The sequence below is a fragment of the Podarcis bocagei genome, assembly GCF_964188305.1.
Source record: "Podarcis bocagei genome assembly, chromosome: 1".
Classification (NCBI taxonomy): Eukaryota; Metazoa; Chordata; class Lepidosauria; order Squamata; family Lacertidae; genus Podarcis; species Podarcis bocagei.
The window spans coordinates 79,969,153-79,987,865 of NC_138125.1; the positions used below are offsets into that span (position 1 = coordinate 79,969,153).

At 43.0% G+C, this 18,713-nt stretch overlaps 1 protein-coding gene across 1 annotated transcript in view; it reads right to left on the reverse strand.

The window, feature by feature from the left end:
* The window catches only part of EPS8L2 (EPS8 signaling adaptor L2), an 87,111-nt gene that overhangs the window by 55,397 nt on the left and 13,001 nt on the right, over positions 1-18,713 (reverse strand). The window contains exons 2-3 of the mRNA XM_081202816.1: positions 2,634-2,697; positions 1,985-2,040 (exon numbers count right to left, since the gene is read on the reverse strand). Coding sequence (XP_081058942.1) covers positions 1,985-2,040; positions 2,634-2,677 — 100 coding nt within the window. The 5' untranslated portion in view covers positions 2,678-2,697. The remainder of the gene's footprint in view (positions 1-1,984; positions 2,041-2,633; positions 2,698-18,713) is intronic.

Here is an 18,713-nt window from a genome sequence, read left to right on the forward strand (position 1 = left end):
GCTAGCTAACAAAACATTGGAGCTCATAAATTCCAAGGTCATAATAACCAACTGCATACACAACAGCTGACTGCGCAACTAAAATTCAGCTGAAATTCCTCATACTTGCAGAACCTGACCTCCAGACAATAGATTTTTTCTTCTGATGATCTGGTTAGACAAGATACATTTTTCTTAATACCCTGTTTGTCCTGCTTTCTACTAAGCAAAGAAAGACGGTCCTTAGCAGATTTCAGTTAATCCGGCAGCATCAGAAAGCAAGTTGCTCAATCTATGGTAGCTAGCTGAGTGGCTCATACAAAATAGATTGTATCAGGAATCACAGAAGACACAGGGGGATGAAACCAATGTGCTACTCATGTGACTTGACTGCCTATTTGTCTTTTTGTCCCTACTTCAGATGAATCACTACAAGCCACTGTAAAATGCTAGCATCCTCCCCATCTCCAGCAAAGAATAAACTATAAACAATGATGCCTTAGGGCTATGAGTAGCAATCTCTTTGAAAAAATATTAGGAGTGTCCCACCAACAGAAAGAAAGCAAGTTGGCGATTATGGCTCCCATTCTCACTCTCTTGACCCTCTTCACCATCATAGGATAGAAACACATGTGGGAGGACACTGCTTGAGCTTACCTGGCCGTCCAGGTAAAGGGAACAAGAGCTGGGAACTACCACAAAACAGGGGAAAAGGCTGTCTGCCTACCCAATGACAGGGCTGATATCAACAGAGATGCATGAGCGGGGAGGCAACAAGATGAAGTAGGTAGGGAAGTTTGGCTTGGTTGCCCTGGGAACCACGACATGCTGCTACAGCAAGAATAAGGAGTCTTGTGAGGGAGGAGGAGTTGGAAAGGCTTGCTCATGACAAGTAAGGCTGCCTATAAAATGGGCAGCCAAGTCAGTAGCTAGGAAGAATTTTACCTAAGGCAGGTAGTAACAGCAAGAGGCGGTATCCCAGAAAGGGCCTGACTATGCCAACCATTAACACCAGGACAGCCTATAAAACCATTGCTGACAACAAAGAATTTGTTTGTCTAAGGGACCTCCTGCCATCTAGAACACTATTGCTTGCAAGCCAATTCTCTTTTACACATTTGAAAGGATGTGAGTTATTTTGAAGTTACACAATATCTAATTAAGGACCATAATCCATTAAACTGTTAATAACAGCGAACATTTCTGTCTTAAGCTGGTCTGGGAACTCTCATAGTTTAAAGAGTTCATTTTAACTCCATAATAAGTACACTTCCAGAGAGTCTGACGCTCAGCTAATACTGTGGTGGTAACCCTCAACACTCCAGCCATACCACAGGCGAAATGGTGGCAATATTAATGTAAAACAAATGGTTTTTATTTTTAAAAATGCTCTCAAGGAAGGTGTACAGGAAAGTGTTATGGTCCTGCTTGGCAAATCCACAAATGTCATGGAATGGAAGAATGGAGGAAAACACTGGCTTGAACAGAGGAAGAGGCTGCAGAATCAGGCCAGGGGCCCATCCTTCTTACAGTGGCCCACAAGGAGCCTGTGGGAAGCAACAGCACTCTCTCCTTCTGAAGTTTCCAGCAACTAGTGTTCAGAAACGCATTGCTTGCAATAGTGGGGGTAAAGCATAGTCACAATCACTGATCATATCATGACTGTTATTTATGCCATGTCACTTCCCAAATACCAGTGAGTTCCAGAAGTAGCTGGTTCAGGAATGTACAGGGTTACTTTTAGAACAGAGGGCCTTGGAAACCTACTGCAATCACAAACCTCTGACCCCTATAACCCTCCAGTGTTGCTCCAACACCTTTCAGAGCAAACAGAAACACTCCGCGCAATGGCAGTTTCGTGACTCACTGTAAAAAAAACAACAAAGAATATTACTTCCCCACATCGTAAAGTTAATTCTCACTTTCCAACACACAAACCTGGGATCTGGCATGCTATACTGTCGCAAATTTTATTAATGTAAGAGTGTGAATTATAAGAACTTACCATATAAATCCTTTGCACTCATTTTGGCAGCTCCATCTGCTTTCCCCATGCTACCACTGCAAAAGGAGAAAGCAGTTGTTAAGAACAAGCCAGGGTTTAGGATGAGAGCAGCTTAAGAGCAAGTGTAGTAAATGGACTAACAGAGTCCTGAACAATGTTCAGTCCAATTCCCCAACCCATATCTACATAAGAACAGGAACAGACCTTATATACTTAACTGATTCTCCCTCCCCATGTTCACTAATTCACTAATCTGAGAGTTCCAATGATTATCTGAATGTGGGATCTCTCCTAACTCTGGATATTGAAACACTTTCATCTTGTAGGTTCAGTACTCAGGGTAAGGCATAAAGGAGAGCCTATGTTACAATAATACTCCTGTTGTAAGTCCACTTCATTGGATGCATAAATGAACATGCGTGTCATAGGAAATGACAGCTCCATGGTACCACCACCCACCCTCTGAAAAGTTGTCATCTGCATATAGCCTTAGAGCACTTTTATTGGAAAATGGGAGCCTTGTATATTGTAAAACAGAAAGCAAATGAGGGTGGGGGGAGGGGGACAGGCCTACATCTCATTTTCTCTCTTTTACTAAAATTTGGGTGGGGGGGGGGGATGAAGGTTGCTTAATCTTTAGGTTTCTTACTTTGCAGAGCCTGGATGGCTGCTCGTTGATCCCTTGTGGCTCATACTGCTTTCAGGGCATTTACCTGTAACAGATAGGCATGGTTTAGTTGAGACTGAGAAACTACAGCATTTACATTTCATTTACGTATTTGCTTGATGAGAGAGAGAGAGAGAGAGAGGAGCGCTGAAGGGGAAATGTATCTTTATCAGTGCGTTCTGTCTTGAGAATCTGATGAGGAGCAGCAGATTTGCTATAGGGGAGTAATATATTCAGGGCTTTTTCCCCAGCTGGAGCTCCCCAGAGCTCAGCTCCGGCACCTCTCAGGTGGGCTCCATTGCCATTCTAAGAGAACAGTGGAGAAGTTAATGGTACCTCTTTTTCTAGGAAAAATAGCACTGAATATATTGTCTACTTGTATATATGTGTACAGAAATCAAATTTTAGAAAGTGTCATGAGTTTCCAGTTATCTGTCCTTCCAAACGGAAGCCACACTCTACTAATTTCTGCTTCCGGAACATCTCCCTCTCCCACACGGTATTCCAGCCTCAGTTATTCTTAAAAAGTGACAGCAACTTTGTTAGAGGTAAATAAGGTGGTTAAGAAAAAGAGTTCATGCTCAAATGTATTATGTTTTTCATTTATCATTATTGGAAGAAGGCAGGACTGCAGCTCAGTGACAGAGCAGACACTTTACATACAAAAGGTCTCAGGTTCAGTCCCCAGCCTCTTGTTGTAGGGCTAGGACAGGCCTCTGTCTGGAATCCTGGAGAGCTGCTGCCAGTCAGTGAAGGCAGTATTGAGCTAGATGGATCAATGATCTCACTTAGTATAAAGCAGCTTCCTTTGTTCCTGCTTTACGGCCATATATCACAGTGATCCAATGACATGACTAGCCCAGGTATTTCAGCTCTGAGGGCAAGAATTCCATAATCGTAATTTTACGGAGTGTAGGCAGCACAGTTTGGCACACCACAAATTGTTGATGGAAATGGCACACGGATTTTAATTATAGACAGTGTATGCATATTAGCTATGGCTGCCCAGTTAATGGTGCGATTTTGATGAAGCTTTCCCGCAATGTAAACAAGTTGGGCACAATGGAAATCAAGTTTTCAAAGGCTTTTTGCTTGCTACAACAGTGTCCAAAATCAATCATGCATGGGAATGGCAGGATATTGGTACACATCTTCTTCCTCTTTCTAGTACAGCTGTTCCAGTTGTTTTGTAAAATATTTTATTATTCAAAAGCATGTGATCTTTGAACTCATTATTATGGCATATTAATTTTCCATTCACACTGGTTTGTTTGCTGGGTGTTTATACATCTTCCTGTTAATCATTCCTTCCTTCCACACTTCTGAATGCATTTCCACGTCACCTTCCTAACCACAAAAATTTAAAGTTTCTTTTTGAAATTGGATTTGTTGCGCTGGTGCTTAGTCCACACATATATTTCCTGTTTAGGGAAGTTTTTAATGTGTGACATTTTAATGTATTTTTAATCTTTGTTGGAAGCTGCCCAGAGTGGCTGGGGAAACCCAGCCAGATGGGCAGGGTATTATTATTATTATTAATAATAATAATAATAATAATAATAATAATAATAATACAGTCATACCTCGGGTTACAGATGCTTCAGGTTGCATGTTTTCAGGTTGTGCACCGCACCGAACACGGAAGTACCAGAAGGGGTTACTTCTGGGTTTTGGCGCTTGCGAATGCGCAGAAGCACTAAATTGCACTTTGCGCATGCGCAGAAGCGCTGAATTGTTACTCACGTGTGTGCAGACGCGGCGCTGCACATTGCGAACGTGCCTCCCACACGGATCACGTTCGCAACCCAAACATCCACTGTACTACAAAATACTGACAGTTTGGAGGTGATATTGCTTTATTTACAATAATTTTGAAACTGGCTTCTATGGAATGAAAGTGGACTTTCTCAAAAATATTATTATTAGTATAAATGGTGATAGTGAAACTAAAGCTGAATGGTGTCTTTGAAGAAGAAAAAACACACAAAGGAGCTTAGCAACACCAAATTACAGGCTACTATTTTTAAAGTTACATTTTAAGCAAATATTTTTAGTGTCAGACATTTAACCTAGAACAATACCATCTATAAATACATAGTAACAAATTTATTTAAAGGAAATACATTCATTTGGATACATCTCACATGAATCCCAAGACTTGATTTGACTTCAGAGAAACCAGCAATGAATGAGTAGGAGGCTACATTACAGGCGAAACAATGGTTATTTCTGAGGTGTCATAAACATAGTAGGCAGGATTCATTTAATGAGTCCCATAAGTGCAATTCTGTGCAATGAATTCTACTTGTGTAAGGGGTCTTCCTCCCTCCTCCCCCTGCACATGTCCTGCAATATTGGGATTGGGAAAGTGGGGATTATTCTGTCTGGCAAGCTGAAATCACAAGAGTGTGACGTCGAATTTCTCCCAGTATGATAAATGCAGCGCTGCCCATAGTCCTCCTGCTATCTTCTCTGCCTATGGGTTTATTCCCATTTCATATCACTGCAAAATCTGTTTGACCAGAGATGACAGTGGTGCAAAAGAAATTAATGTATGCAGCAGGGTGAAAAGGATTTGAGTGACTGTCATACCCACCTTCAAGCCTCTCCAGCCTAAATAGACCAAAAAAGGACACAGAGGCCCACTCTATAATTTATGCTAGAACCAGATGTTAAACTACCTGACACCTGTGAGACAATGCCATGCTCTTCTTAGAAGCTTGTTAATGAATTCAAATTGGAGAAAATAGACTGGGGGACGACGACTAGGAAAATACATATTTGAAGCTAGAAAGATCAAATAAGATTTCTAACTTGAGCAGATGCATGTTTTCTAAAGGTAACCAGGTTACAAAACAAAGCAATACCACAGATATATTACACAAAGGAACAGATACTGGCTCCAGTAAAGAGGTACAGCCTCCTTTCTTGCTATTTGAAAAATGTTTATCCCATCATATAGTCTGCAAAACCATCATAGGAACAATAGTTTGTAAAAAAAATGAATGTCTGTCTTGCTATTACTATGACATTATTTGGAAATAATAAATAAAGTACCTCTCACTAATTTCAAGAAAGCTTTAAGGCTTAGGATAGCAAGCATGACAGTCTATAGAACAGCTAAACATATATACTCAAGAGGCAAGTGGGGATACACACACACACACACACACACACACACAGCCCTGTTCCAGGGTAGTGCTAAGAAAATGGTAGTGTCAGTTGATTTGAATCAGCTGATCAAATGATCTGAATTTTCTCCCCATTTCTTTCTCCCTCCCCATCTTTTGTTAAATCATTTCTCCCAAAGAGGTGTTTGTTGTGCCTCACAGCAACTCTGTGGGAGGAAAACAGGCTGAGAGCTAGCCAAAACCATGGAAATTTTTGAGTAGCAATTTCCAAATACATAACAAGGAAATAATATGAATTTATTAGGATTCAACAACCGGGGTTTCAACTTACCTAATTGCTGTGCCATACTGGCTCTTCAAAATGAGATTATTACTATTAGACATACAGTGCCCTCATCTGCATGCAAAATATGGCTTAGCACAAGTGAGTAAACATGTGGACTTTCAAAGCGGAGGTTGTGGCTGATCCCCACAGACTTTTTGCTAAACCATAGCTTAGTACAGAGCAGCAACATGACCACCAGGGAGAAGCAAAGCAGCTGCAATCTCTCCAGGAGTCTACACGCTGGTTTATTTGTGCTAAGTCATAATTTAGTCTAGCATTACTTGTGAACCGGGCCAGTGTTGGACCAAGCTTAATGCATTTTCAGAATACAGGATTGGCATGTTGATATATTTGGAGGCTATGCTTTTTTCAACCAGTATAAAGCAACATCTATCCATGTTAATATTATACTATTAATACTGCTAACACTACCCCGAAATATATGTGTGTGTGTTTATGTAACTAATGCTTACCACCACTATAATTACCCAAATTTATGACATATAGGCAAGGTGAGGGGGGTGTAGGCAGTGGGACAAGGAGTAATCTAGGATCTGTCACTGTTGCTGGCACTGAGTTCATCTCCTACACCAAGCTCATTGTATTTGAATGCCAATTTGTTTAGGTGGTTCAAGCCTTCCAGTTTGCTGCATCGTAAAGTGCCAGCACTGAGTTCCCTTTCATTTCCTTTTGCTCAAGGCACCTCAGTCTCCTGGAATCTCTCATTGTCTGCTTTATGGGTGTGATCAGTTTCTTCATGTTTCAGAAGGTGAGCGTGAATGCTTCAAATCTAAAGTACACTGAGTAACCTGATGAGTATATGTTAATTCGGATCCCTCTCTTACCATCTTCACCTGTAGTTATACTTCCAACATTTGGCGCTTTATACTTTAGAGAAAAGGAGTAAGAGGAGACATGACAGAGCTGTAAAAAATTATGCATGTGGTGAAGAAAATGGATAGAGTTAAATATTCCTCCCTCTCAAAATGCTTCAGCTCGGGGACATTCAATGAAGCTGGACGTAGGGAGATTCAAGACAGACAAAAGACACCTTCCTGCTATGCACATCACTTCTTTGCTTTCCCTGTGCCTTCAACCACTCCCAACCCCCCAAACTCCTATTCAATAAGCTGCCATCTATGCATGTGCAGTGGTCGTCTCCAATGTACACACCTTAACTGATGTAAAGTTCTGGAGAACTTGGAAACTTGCACATTACTTTGTACCATTTTATCAGGACAGGTATAAGTAACAATTGTTTTCTCAAAATTTATCTTCTGTGCCATGACAATAAATAATAGTATTAAAAAACAAAACAAAACTGGAACTATAGTTAAAGTCCATAGAACAGAACAGCCCCTCTCCTATTCAGTTTCTTCCATGACCACTCATTAAAAGAAAACCACCCCATGGAAGGCAACTTCCACACAGACATACAAAATCTATCTCACATGGCAATCCAATGCTTCTCTTTGACTGGGAAAAGAGAAAAGAAGAATTTGAGCAACATGCATACAGGCGCTGCTCCGAAATCAACAACTGATTCAATGATGCAGCAGAAGCAGAGTGTGTTACTTCTGGTTTCATCCTTTGCTGGTGGAGAAGGCTTTTGCAGAGAAACTCTCAGCTCCTCTGAGGCTTTCCTACATGTTTGATGCTTTAGATAAGAATGTGAGAGTAGTAGAAGCCTAATAATACAAGGCTGTCACTGGACACTTTAGCCATTAGATAACACATGACACTGTCTTTTCAATTTAAGAGGATAACAAAGCTCCCTCTGTTTGGTTTCCAGTTCCTAACATTTCTCAGAGTTAATTCAGAGCAGGAGGGAAGTACTTGGATAGCCATTTAAAGTGGGAAGCAGCATATTAATTTACCAGCATAACTGGTACCACATGGATCTAACCTGTATTCCAGGGGTGGAGACCCCATGGCCACCCAAATGTTGTTGGACTATAACTCCCAACATCCCTGAATACTGTCCATGCTGGCTGGGCCTAATAGGCATTGAAATCCAACAACATTTGAAGGGCCGCAGGTTCCCCACCCCTCTGTAATACCTCACTCCAGCTACAATGGCAATTAAGGGAATAGCCCAGGAAGTTCAGCTTTCCCAATCCTGACACCTGAATCTAGGCTCCTGCTTTCTGCCCTGCCTAAAACAATAGGTGCACTGAAAGACAGACATGGTAATGCTGCAACTCCAGGAATGAAATCCATCAGCTGAAAACCACAGACTTTTTTTTGTCCTTCGTGAGGAACAGAGGAACGCAAAAGTTCCCTAATCTGTAAGAAGAGTGGTATTCAATAATCAGCAGCAGGCCAAGAGCATTTATGGAACCTGGGCCAACAAACAGGAACCTGGACGTCAGACAGGAAAAGAAGGGTGGACCCTGCTGCAAAACTTGAAGCAAGCACACCTTGTTCTTGAACATAAATTTTTCACATTGCAGACATTCAGCAGAAGACAAACATGACGCTAAAAATAATGCAGCCTGATCAGTTGAGAGACACCAGATACCTGTAGCCAACACCCCCATGTTCAACTAAATCTTATATGTAGGTCAGAATATGGTTGACAATGCTAGACAAAAGGCTTCGCAAAAAGGAAGGCATTATATTGGTATCCATATGAAGAGAAAAATAAGATAAACAACTATTTTAGATTGAATGCCCTCTCAGGACCTCGTCATGCTATCGGTGAGCTTTCTCTCTAGAACCACTAACTACAGTACTTGGAAACCATTATCAGTTGCACTTTTGGATCAGACCAAGGATCTGTCTAGACAAGCACCTTATTTGCAACACTAGTCAGTCAAGTGCAAGGACATGAAGGCAACAAGCCCTTTTCTCTATAATGGTCATCCAGCTGATTGGGTACCAAATCCGGGCCTAAACCCAAACTGGGATGGATCCAGATAATCAGTCTCATCCAGGAATGCCTGTAGTTGTTCCACTATGATCCACTCTACCACCTTCCTCAAAAAGGGAGCATTTACGACTGAGCAATAGTTATTATAAGTTGAAGTAGGAGTAGTATTGTTTTAATTTATTCCTTGCATTTCACCCTAAGGTATCAGGGTGAGTTACAACAATTTAAAATGCAAGCTTAAAAACCTACAATTGCCTCCAAAAATAGTTTAAACATGCATTCAAACAAAAATAGGGTGGGTCCTAAAATATTGCTATTACACTCCGTTGGGCCCAGGGCTGGTTTTCTCAGGAGTAGACACGCTACCACTTCCTTAAGGTGGCAGGCAGCACCCCCTCTTGTAAGGAAGCATTCACCACTCCCTGGACCCCCTGCCAATCCCCCCTACCCCTGCTTGATTTCACTAGTTATGATGGGCAGGGATTGAGAGGTCACATATTTGGGACATATCCTGCAAGCACCCTGTTCCCATTATCAGGCATTGTAAACTGCATCTGACCCCACAAAGCTGGAGGTGATGTCGCATTTAGGTACCTCAGCTGGAACTGGAACCATAACAGTAGCATCTGAATCACTGTGGAGTTAAGCAACTTTAGTCTCAAAATGATGGCCCAGGTGACTGATGACTGGTGAAGCAAATGCAATCCTGTACATGTCTACTAAAATGTGAGACCCAAATGGGAATACGATTTCAACCTTAATGAGTTCAAAATCCAAAACTAAAACACTGACAATCACAAGAGTGAGGGAAGCTCTAGACATGCCAATAGCTGCAGCCACAGTTTATATGAAATTTTTAGAGTAGTTGGAAGAAATTGGGAAGTTCATTACATATTGTATTTGTTACAGGCTAATCCCAAACCATGGACAGTCCCATGGACTGCAAGAAGATCAAACATATCCATTCTTAAGAAAATCAGCCCTGAGTGCTCACTGGAAGGACAGATCGTGAAGCTGAGGCTCCAATACTTTGGCCACCTCATGAGAAGAGAAGACTCCCTGGAAAAGACCCTGATGTTGGGAAAGATTGAGGGCACAAGAAGAAAGGGACGACAGAGGATGAGATGGTTGGACAGTGTTCTCGAAGCTACCAGGATGAGTTTGACCAAACTGCTGGAGGCAATGGAAGACAGGAGTGTCTGGCGTGCTCTGGTCCATGGGGTCACGAAGAGTTGGACACGACTAAACGACTAAACAACAACAACAAATCCCAAACCAAGAGCACAGCCACAATTTTTTGGTCAAAATGTGAGTTTAAAACAAACAAACAAATAAACAATTTACCTGAGCATGCCTGGGTAAATTTACCTCCCCAAACAAATAATATGCACAAAACTGCTTGTGGTTTGTTTGGAAACAATTCATGAGCTGGGGAGAACCAGGGAACATGACAAGCCAGGCTGTGCCTGGTTTCATCTGCCACTGGCAGAGAAAGGGGGGGTGGATGCAGCCCCCCTCGGGTGTCATCTGTGAGGGAGGGGTGACATTGCCGCGCTGCCCCCCATGGACGCTCACTGTGGGCAGCTAGCCCCCCCCCCCAGTGTACACACTCTGGGTGCCGGAGCAGCTAGCTCTGCCTCTGTCATCTGCACTGCATCAGGAGTGGAGGAAAAGTACCACTAAAGCTTTTGAGCAGCATACACATAAAACCATAGATTGTTTTAAACCAGGGGTCAGCAAACTTTTTCAACAGGGGGCCGGTCCACTGTCCCTCAGACCTTGTGGGGGGCCAGACTATATTTTGAAAAAGAAAAAAAAACGAATTCCTATGTCCCACAAATAATCCAGAGATGCATTTTAAATAAAAGGACACATTCTACTCATGTGAAAACATGCTGATTCTTGGATCGTCCGGGAGGGATTTAGAAGGTGATTGGGCCAGATCCAGCCCCCGGGCCTTGGTTTGCCTACCCATGTTTTAAACTATGGTTAATGTGACATGTGAACTAGGCCTATGTCAATAAAACCCAACAGAAATAAACATTCAGAAACTGAACAGTTTTCAGCATCAAAAACATTCATACTAGTAGCCAAAGGGGAAAAAATGTGAACGATTGATGGAACAAAAATACCCGCTAGTCACTCAGCATGAATGAGTGTATAAATAAACCAGAAGAAAAGATAAAAATAGTCAGTATCTAGAAATCTGCTGGAGGAAAATTGTTCCAAAAGAAGAGGGATTAGGGTTTCTCACACTCTGTTTCTCAGTTCAGCAGACCAAAGAAGGAGGTCGTCCATATTTGCAGATATTTTTGGAAGTCTGAGCAAAAGTAAACAAATGGGCTTCATATAAAAGCTGGCTGTCATTTTCTGGGATGAAAAAGACTCTGTAGAAGAAGAAATGCCATATTGAAATGGTGTGCAACATGAGTCATTTACTTTTGGTTTGAAAAAGAAAAGAAACAACTTCACTTTCCTCAGCCGCCTGGGAATAACGCAGCAGCAGTTTGGAAAAGATTTCATAATGTTTTCCTCTTGCCCAAAGCTGTTCAAGGTTTGGCTGTGGAGCTTTTCCTTACCTCCCTCCAAAACTGTGACTAGTGAAATCTTTCGCTTCTTTTGACACACACAAACCTATCACAAGGAACACAGCAAAGAACTTTAGGAAATGATATGCATTTTGGCTGCAGGCAGAGCTCAAAGGTTGCAAGGTGGGAGAAAGGAATAGGATGAAAAGCTGCAAGCCTTCTTGGTGCAATTTCTTTGGCCATATGTCCTGCTTTTTTCCTCTTCACCACTATTGCCACACACACCTCAAATCCCCTATTACAGAAGCAATTTTAAGAATATACTGCATTTATGTCATTGCATCTATGTGCCCACTCACCATTCATACTCATTTGTCTCATTCACAATGAAATTCCTACACAGATATCCTATGTGATAATCCTGCAGATCTGAAATGTGCTGCTGCATGTAAATACGTCTTAATACCAGTAAATTAAACATGACGACAGCAGCTGTGTAGCACAGTCCTAAGTATTTCATCAGAAATAAGTCTTGCTGAGCCTTGATTATTGATTAAAGCCCTATATAAGGCATTAATAATGTAATTGCCTTATTAACAGCTCTGCAGCAGATATCTTAACAAAGCTCTGAAGCGGTGCTTCTCCTAGGGCAGGGGAAGAGAGAGAAAATCTGGAGGCGGAGTTGCACTTTAGGGGACAATGCAGAGTTAATTTATTCTGCCTGAATGCAGTGTAAGTGCGATTAAATGCAGGCATGGGAAAACTTTGCCCTTCTCAGTTTTGCTGAACTATTAATCCCAGCCCCAACAAGCATGGCGAACGGACAGGAATGATGGCAGTTGTCGTTCAGCAACATGTGAAGAGCCAAATGTCCCCTGCATTTGGGCTAATCCCATAATAAGTGTACTCGGGATTGAAGCCTCAGTTTTCTTAATGCCATTCAGTATTGCATCAACTGAATCATAATATGATTTAGAAGACATCCGAAGGTAGCCCCGTTTAGAGAAGTTTTTAATGTTTGATGTTTTATTGTGTTCTTAATATCCTGTTGGAAGCTGCCCAGAGTGGCTGGGGAGGCCTGCCCAGATGGGCGAGGTATAAGTAATAAAATTATCATCGTCATTATTATTATTTGCTTGTTTCCCACATATAAAGTATCCTTCTAATGTTCCATGTCCATAAGTCTGTTTATTTGAGCTCCTGTCCATTGTTCCTCCTGAACCGCTTCAGCATCCCACAATGAAGGGGACAAGCAGTGAAGTTGTGACAGATGAAAGGGTTAGTGGTATAGTCATACCTTGGAAGTTGAATGGAATCCTTTCTGGAAGTCTGTTCGACTTCTAAAACGTGGCTTCTGATTGGCTGCAGGAAGCTCCTGGAGCCAATCAAAAGTGCAGAAGCCCCGTCAGACCTCAGCTTCCAAAGGAATGTTAGAAAACTGGAACAGTCATTTCTGTGTTTTGATTGTCCAGGAGCCAAAACGTCCGAGTTCCAGGGTGTTCAACAACTAAGGTACGACTGTAATGGCAATGGTGAGGGGGGATTATGATCCTTCATTTAAAAGAAAGGGGATCAAATACCACTTTCTTGCAGGAAGTGTTTTGCCTGGGAACATAAACAGCAGCAGACCAATCCCATCCCTCTTCCCAAACCTATTTGTATCATTAGAAACTTCTGGGTTACCTGGAAGGTGGGTGTTGTGTATTACACATTGCCCACTAAAAGGTTTGGGATCTTTAAAACACATCTGAAGCACATTCTTTCACTTAAAGAATTCTGGGCACTGTGGTTCACCCCTCACCGAGTTACAATTCCCAGCAACTCTTAACTAACTACAGCGCCCAGAATTCTTTAAGGGGAAAAATGTGCTTCGAATACTGTACTTCAGCTGTGTATTGTGTATGCAGATTAACAGCACCTCAAGTCTAAGTTACACGTGTCTGCTGGAGCCCAGGTCTTGCTCAGTAGAGTCAGGAAGCTATCTGGGCTGCAGTACTCACATTAGGAAAGGAAAGGACAAACAGAACATTTATAAGGCAAAATATACGCCAAGCAAGTAACCCCTGTAAATAAGGTGAGGGAACAGCTGCAGTCGCCTGCAGTTCCTGCACAATGTTTGCCATTTTGCCAAAGGTTGCAGGCAGCTTTACCTGCAGCAATTGTATGTTGATTGCCCTCTTAGAAGACAAAGTCCAGCAACTGGAGGAACGTGTAGCTACGCTCCAAAGAATTAGAGAGCTGGAGCTCTTCTTGGAAGCAACAGAGAACACCGTCTCCACCAAGGAGGAGACAGGGGACACCCCTGAGAAGGAGGCTAGTTCACCAACACAGGTGCCAGATATATGGAGAAACGTGACTCAAAGAAGTAGGAGGCCCAGGGTTCGCTCTGATTGTTTAGAAATACACAATCGCTTTGAAGTCCTCTCCCCTAGCATGGAAGACGAAGAACAGACTCCATTTGAGGATCTCTCCCTCATTACAGTCGATATGAAGACGAGCAGCAAAGTCAGTCCTCAGGGAATGTGCAGGCGACCTTGGACCTTGGACTGCCAAGGAGTGTGGTGGAGTCTCCTTCTTTGGAGGTCTTTAAGCAGAGGCTTGACAACCATATGTCAGGAGTGCTCTGATGGTGTTTCCTGCTTGGCAGGGGGTTGGACTCGATGGCCCTTGTGGTCTATTCCAACTCTATGATTCTATGATTCTAAGGTGAAAGAAAGAGAGCTAAAGAAGGCTCAGTGTGGATGCTGTGTTGTTGTTGTTGTTTTTTAAAGCAAATGAAAATTTGAAGCAAATAGAGGCTTGCTGTGAGATGTGGAAATGCAATAAAATGAGCGTGAGCAGTACAGAACATTCCTATACCATACATGTTCCCTCCGTTTCGGAGGCATATTGCTAGTTACCGTATTTTTCGCTCTATAGAACACATTTTTTCCCTCCTAAAAAGCAAGGGAAAATGTGTGTGCGTCCTATGGAGCGAATGAAAGGGGGAGGCAGGCGGGAAAAGCCCCCAAGAGCCGCACACAAGCTTTGCGCGCTCTTGCGGGTTTTCCCCAGGAGGGAGAAGGGACTGACTGGCTGCATCAGTCCCTTCTCCCACCTCCCAGAAAAGCCAGGAGAAGCCGCACAGCCCCTTTAAAGAGCTCACGGCTTCTGCGGGCTCTCCGGGAGGTGGGGGTAGCTGCAGCGGATTCCCTCCTCCCCGGCTCCCTTTGAAGCAGCAAAGTGGGAGGGGAGGAGGTTACACTCGTGTAAGCAGCTCCTCTCCCACCTTCCTGCTTCAAAGCAACCACGGAGGAGGGAAGGAAGGGGACCATGGATCCTCCACTGCTCGTGGCTGCAGCGGATTCCCTCCTCCCCGGCTCCCTTTGAAGCAGCAAAGTGGGAGGGAAGCAGCTTACACTCGTGTAAGCAGCTCCTCTCCCACTTTCCTGCTTCAAAGCAATCACGGAGGAGGGAAGGAAGGGGACTATGGATCCTCTGCTTCCGGCTGCAGAGGATTCCCTCCTCCTTTGCTCCCTTTGAAGCAGCAAAGTGGGAGGGGAGCAGCTTACACTCGTGTAAGCAGCTCCTCTCCCACTTTCCTGCTTCAAAGTGGAGGGAATCCACTGCAGTTGTGAGCAGAGGATCCATGGCTCCGCTTCCTTCCCTCAAAGCAGGGTGTGGGGGTGCAGGGGGGAAAGAGGGCAGGAAATAGATGCCGGGCAGGAAGACACAACCACACTTTGACCACTGGAAAGTCCACCCCAGCCTCCCCAGATTTCCACTGAGACGGCCAGGCTAATCTCGATGGCCATAAGTCAGGCTCAGCATTATTAACTGGACTTAGATAAGCCATGGTTCCCCTTCCTACCCTCCTCTGAGGCTCAGTTTAAAGCAGCAAAGCGGACAGGAGCCGCCCGCTTTGCTGCTTTAAATAGTTTAGTGCAACATTTGATTCATATGGTCAGGTGCGCCCTATGGTGCAAAAAATACGTATTTAACAAATGTAGACAGGTCAGTAAATTCCTCTGCCTAATGCTTTTCAAGCAATACTAAGCTTCCCAAGCTTTATGTAATATTTAATATACAACATTTAAGTAGTCATACCTCTCACTGCATTATAGTAGCTGATATACTATAGTTATTTTTGTAGATTAAAAATAATGGCTCTGATGAATGGAAGGGAGGTAAGTGTTCTCTTTTAGTGGTAGTCACTTCACCGTGCTAATTAACTCTATATGCATTAATTAAAACATATATACATGCATACATACAATCTGGCTTTAAAGTTTTGCTCCACCTATTATTAACTATGATGCAACTGCTAAGAGTTTGCCATTGGCAGAGATGCCTTGTGGACATGAATGAACTCAGCTTTTGGTTGTCATCCCTAATTTGTTATCTGATTCCTGAAATTATATGTAAAGCTTCTAATAGAGACGTAGCTACAAGGTAATTGAATTTAAGTTTGCATCTCTAACACAGTCCAGACACCAGGACTAAATAAAATAGACCACACTGAATTCTCAGATCAAAAACATTATAAGAAAGATGGGATGGAGTGGAACTCCAATGACTCTAACAAGTGACAAACACTAAAAAACCCAACAAGATTAAATTATAGGAAATAAATGGGGAGGAGGAGCCATATGTTCTTAAAGAGAGCATCAAAGGGAAGGGCTGGATGGATTTATGCTCCAGCTGCTCTATCAGAACTCTTTAAATAATCTTCCTGCTCCTTAGAAACAGAACTTGCATAAGAGTAAGAAGCACATGACCAAGGCTGTATATTTGTTTCAACATTCCTTCCCCAAAGCACTGGAACAAGAGATTTGGTTAAAACATTTCATCCACTTACAAGCTTGATCTGTCAGTCACACAAACCCACTGCACACCTGTAGAATCTCTGCAGAAGAGGGAGGCAAGATTGTGAGTGTCTATGGCATGCTCTTGGTTCCCCAACCACAATCTTCTTGAGGGTTCAGAATGCAGTGTCTAACTCCAGCTACAGTGATAGAGGAAACCTTTTTCCCCACTGCTGTGCACACAGAGCAAGTAAGGAGTAGCAAAAACCGAAGGCAATGTGAATAGCAAGCCAACTCCTCACCTCCTTCTTATCATTGTGAATGCAGCAATTACTTTTTGCAGAAACACACCCATACATCATTGTTCATGGGGTTTGAGCCTTCCAGCTCAACACAGGGGTGGCTACTTTCCTATCCTGCCAGTCTTCCATTTTTAGCTCTTGCTCACATCCTCTGTGTGTATATATATATATGTTTGGATATTTGCTAACAATCCATACTCAGTTGTAACTTGGCACATGCTATGTCGACTGGGGAGTGGCACTTTAACAAAACAAACAGGCACTGCTTTGGCTAGGCTGGTGGCAGGACTGGCACACAGGCGTTCTGTGTTTGAAGTTCGAGACCGCAGACCAGGTAGCGGCTTTGACAGTTCCAGACACAGTTTTGCACCCAGCAGCATCAAGTTTCTGAAGGAAATCCTCTCGAGAGCACCAAAGGATCAGGCAGCCTGGGACCAAGACCTTGTGATGAAGATGAAAGAATTGTAGGAAGTTTTTAAAGGGAAAACTGACAGGAAGTGATATAACCATATCCTGTCCAAGTATGTACTCAATGGTTAACTCTCTGGTGCTGTGATATGGAGCCTGTTGTATTACCAGAATAGGCCAATATTTTTTGTATTGCATTGCTAGATGGTGCTAAAAACATTTCATTAGGTTTGTGGGTGTGGCAAGCTTCCCAAACAGAGCCTGAGCCCCAAAAGGCTCTAGAACTGCCTTTCTAGAGGGGTCAGCCATGTTAGCCTTTTGCAGAAAAACAAATAACATATTGTGACACCTTAAAAGAATGCCACATTTATTATAGCAGAAGCTTTCATGAACTACTGTCCCCTTTGCCAGATACATGAATCACTTTCCTGAGCTTCAGGTATATACACATTTCATGGGGAGTGGGAAATTTTGGACAGAGAAATCAGAAGGAAATGAAACACTGAAATAGGTACCGCTGTATAGTGGGAAGGTAAACGGTGTTTCCATGTGCTGCTCTGGTGCCGGTTTGCCGGAACAGCTTCGTCACACTGGCCACGTGACCCGGAAGTGTCTGCGGACAATGCTGGCTCCCGGCCTCTAGAGTGAGATGAGCGCACAACCCCAGAGTCTGTCAAGACTGGCCCGTACGGGCAGGAGTACCTTTACCTTTACTCATGTGACCTTGAACACAGCCCTTGATCTCCACCCACCCTACCACACACATTTCATGGAAGTCAATGGGATTTCAGTGCCTTAATTGTCCCTGCGAAAGCAGATACGTACAGTGGTACCTCGCAAGACGAATGCCTCGCAAGACAAAAAACTCGCTAGACGAAAGGTTTTTCCGTTTTCGATTTGCCTCGCAAGACAAATTTCCCTATGGGCTTGTTTCGCAAGACGAAAACGTCTCGCGACTTTGTTTCCTTTGTCTAAAAACAAAGACATGTTTTGTTTATAAAGTTAATTTATTTTCCCTTCAGTTTTTGAACTGCTCTTTACAGTATGTGTGACTTTAAAGAGCAGTTAATAAACTGTTGTTGTACCAAATTTGGCTTTGTTTGGACTTTTTTTGACCATAGGAACGCATTAATTGATTTTCAATGCATTCCTATGGGATTTCATGATTCGCAAGACGAAAAATTCGCTAGACGACAAAACTTGCGGAACGAATTAATTTCGTCTTGCGGGGCACCACTGTATTGCTATAGTTCTAGGGCAGGAGACTCTGTTCTTGCATGATGGCAGATATTCCCTGTGCTGTTGATGAATCAAGTCCTGTGTGCAAAGCAGGAGGCAGAAACCTTCCATGACAGCACATAGCGAAGGAGGCAATTGTTACACCCACACCCTTCTCATAACCCCAAGTCACGACTGGCTCCACCATTCCCTAAAGCAGCATGAACAAGCTCCCACTTCTCTCCTGAGAACCAGGAAATGTAGCTGCTTCAAGCTCTAAGCAAACCAAATTCAGGCTTTTATCTTAGCATTTATTCCCTGGAGAACCATGGCAGTTCCCAAAACCCAAGCCTAGTAGGTGTGGTGGAGGAATAAGAAGGGGGGAAAGGATGGGTAATTCCATCTCCTTAGGAGCAAAAGTTTACCTTGGTGTACCAAGTAGCAACCATGCAACACTTTAATATTCAGTTCAAGAAACCAAAAATGAATTTATT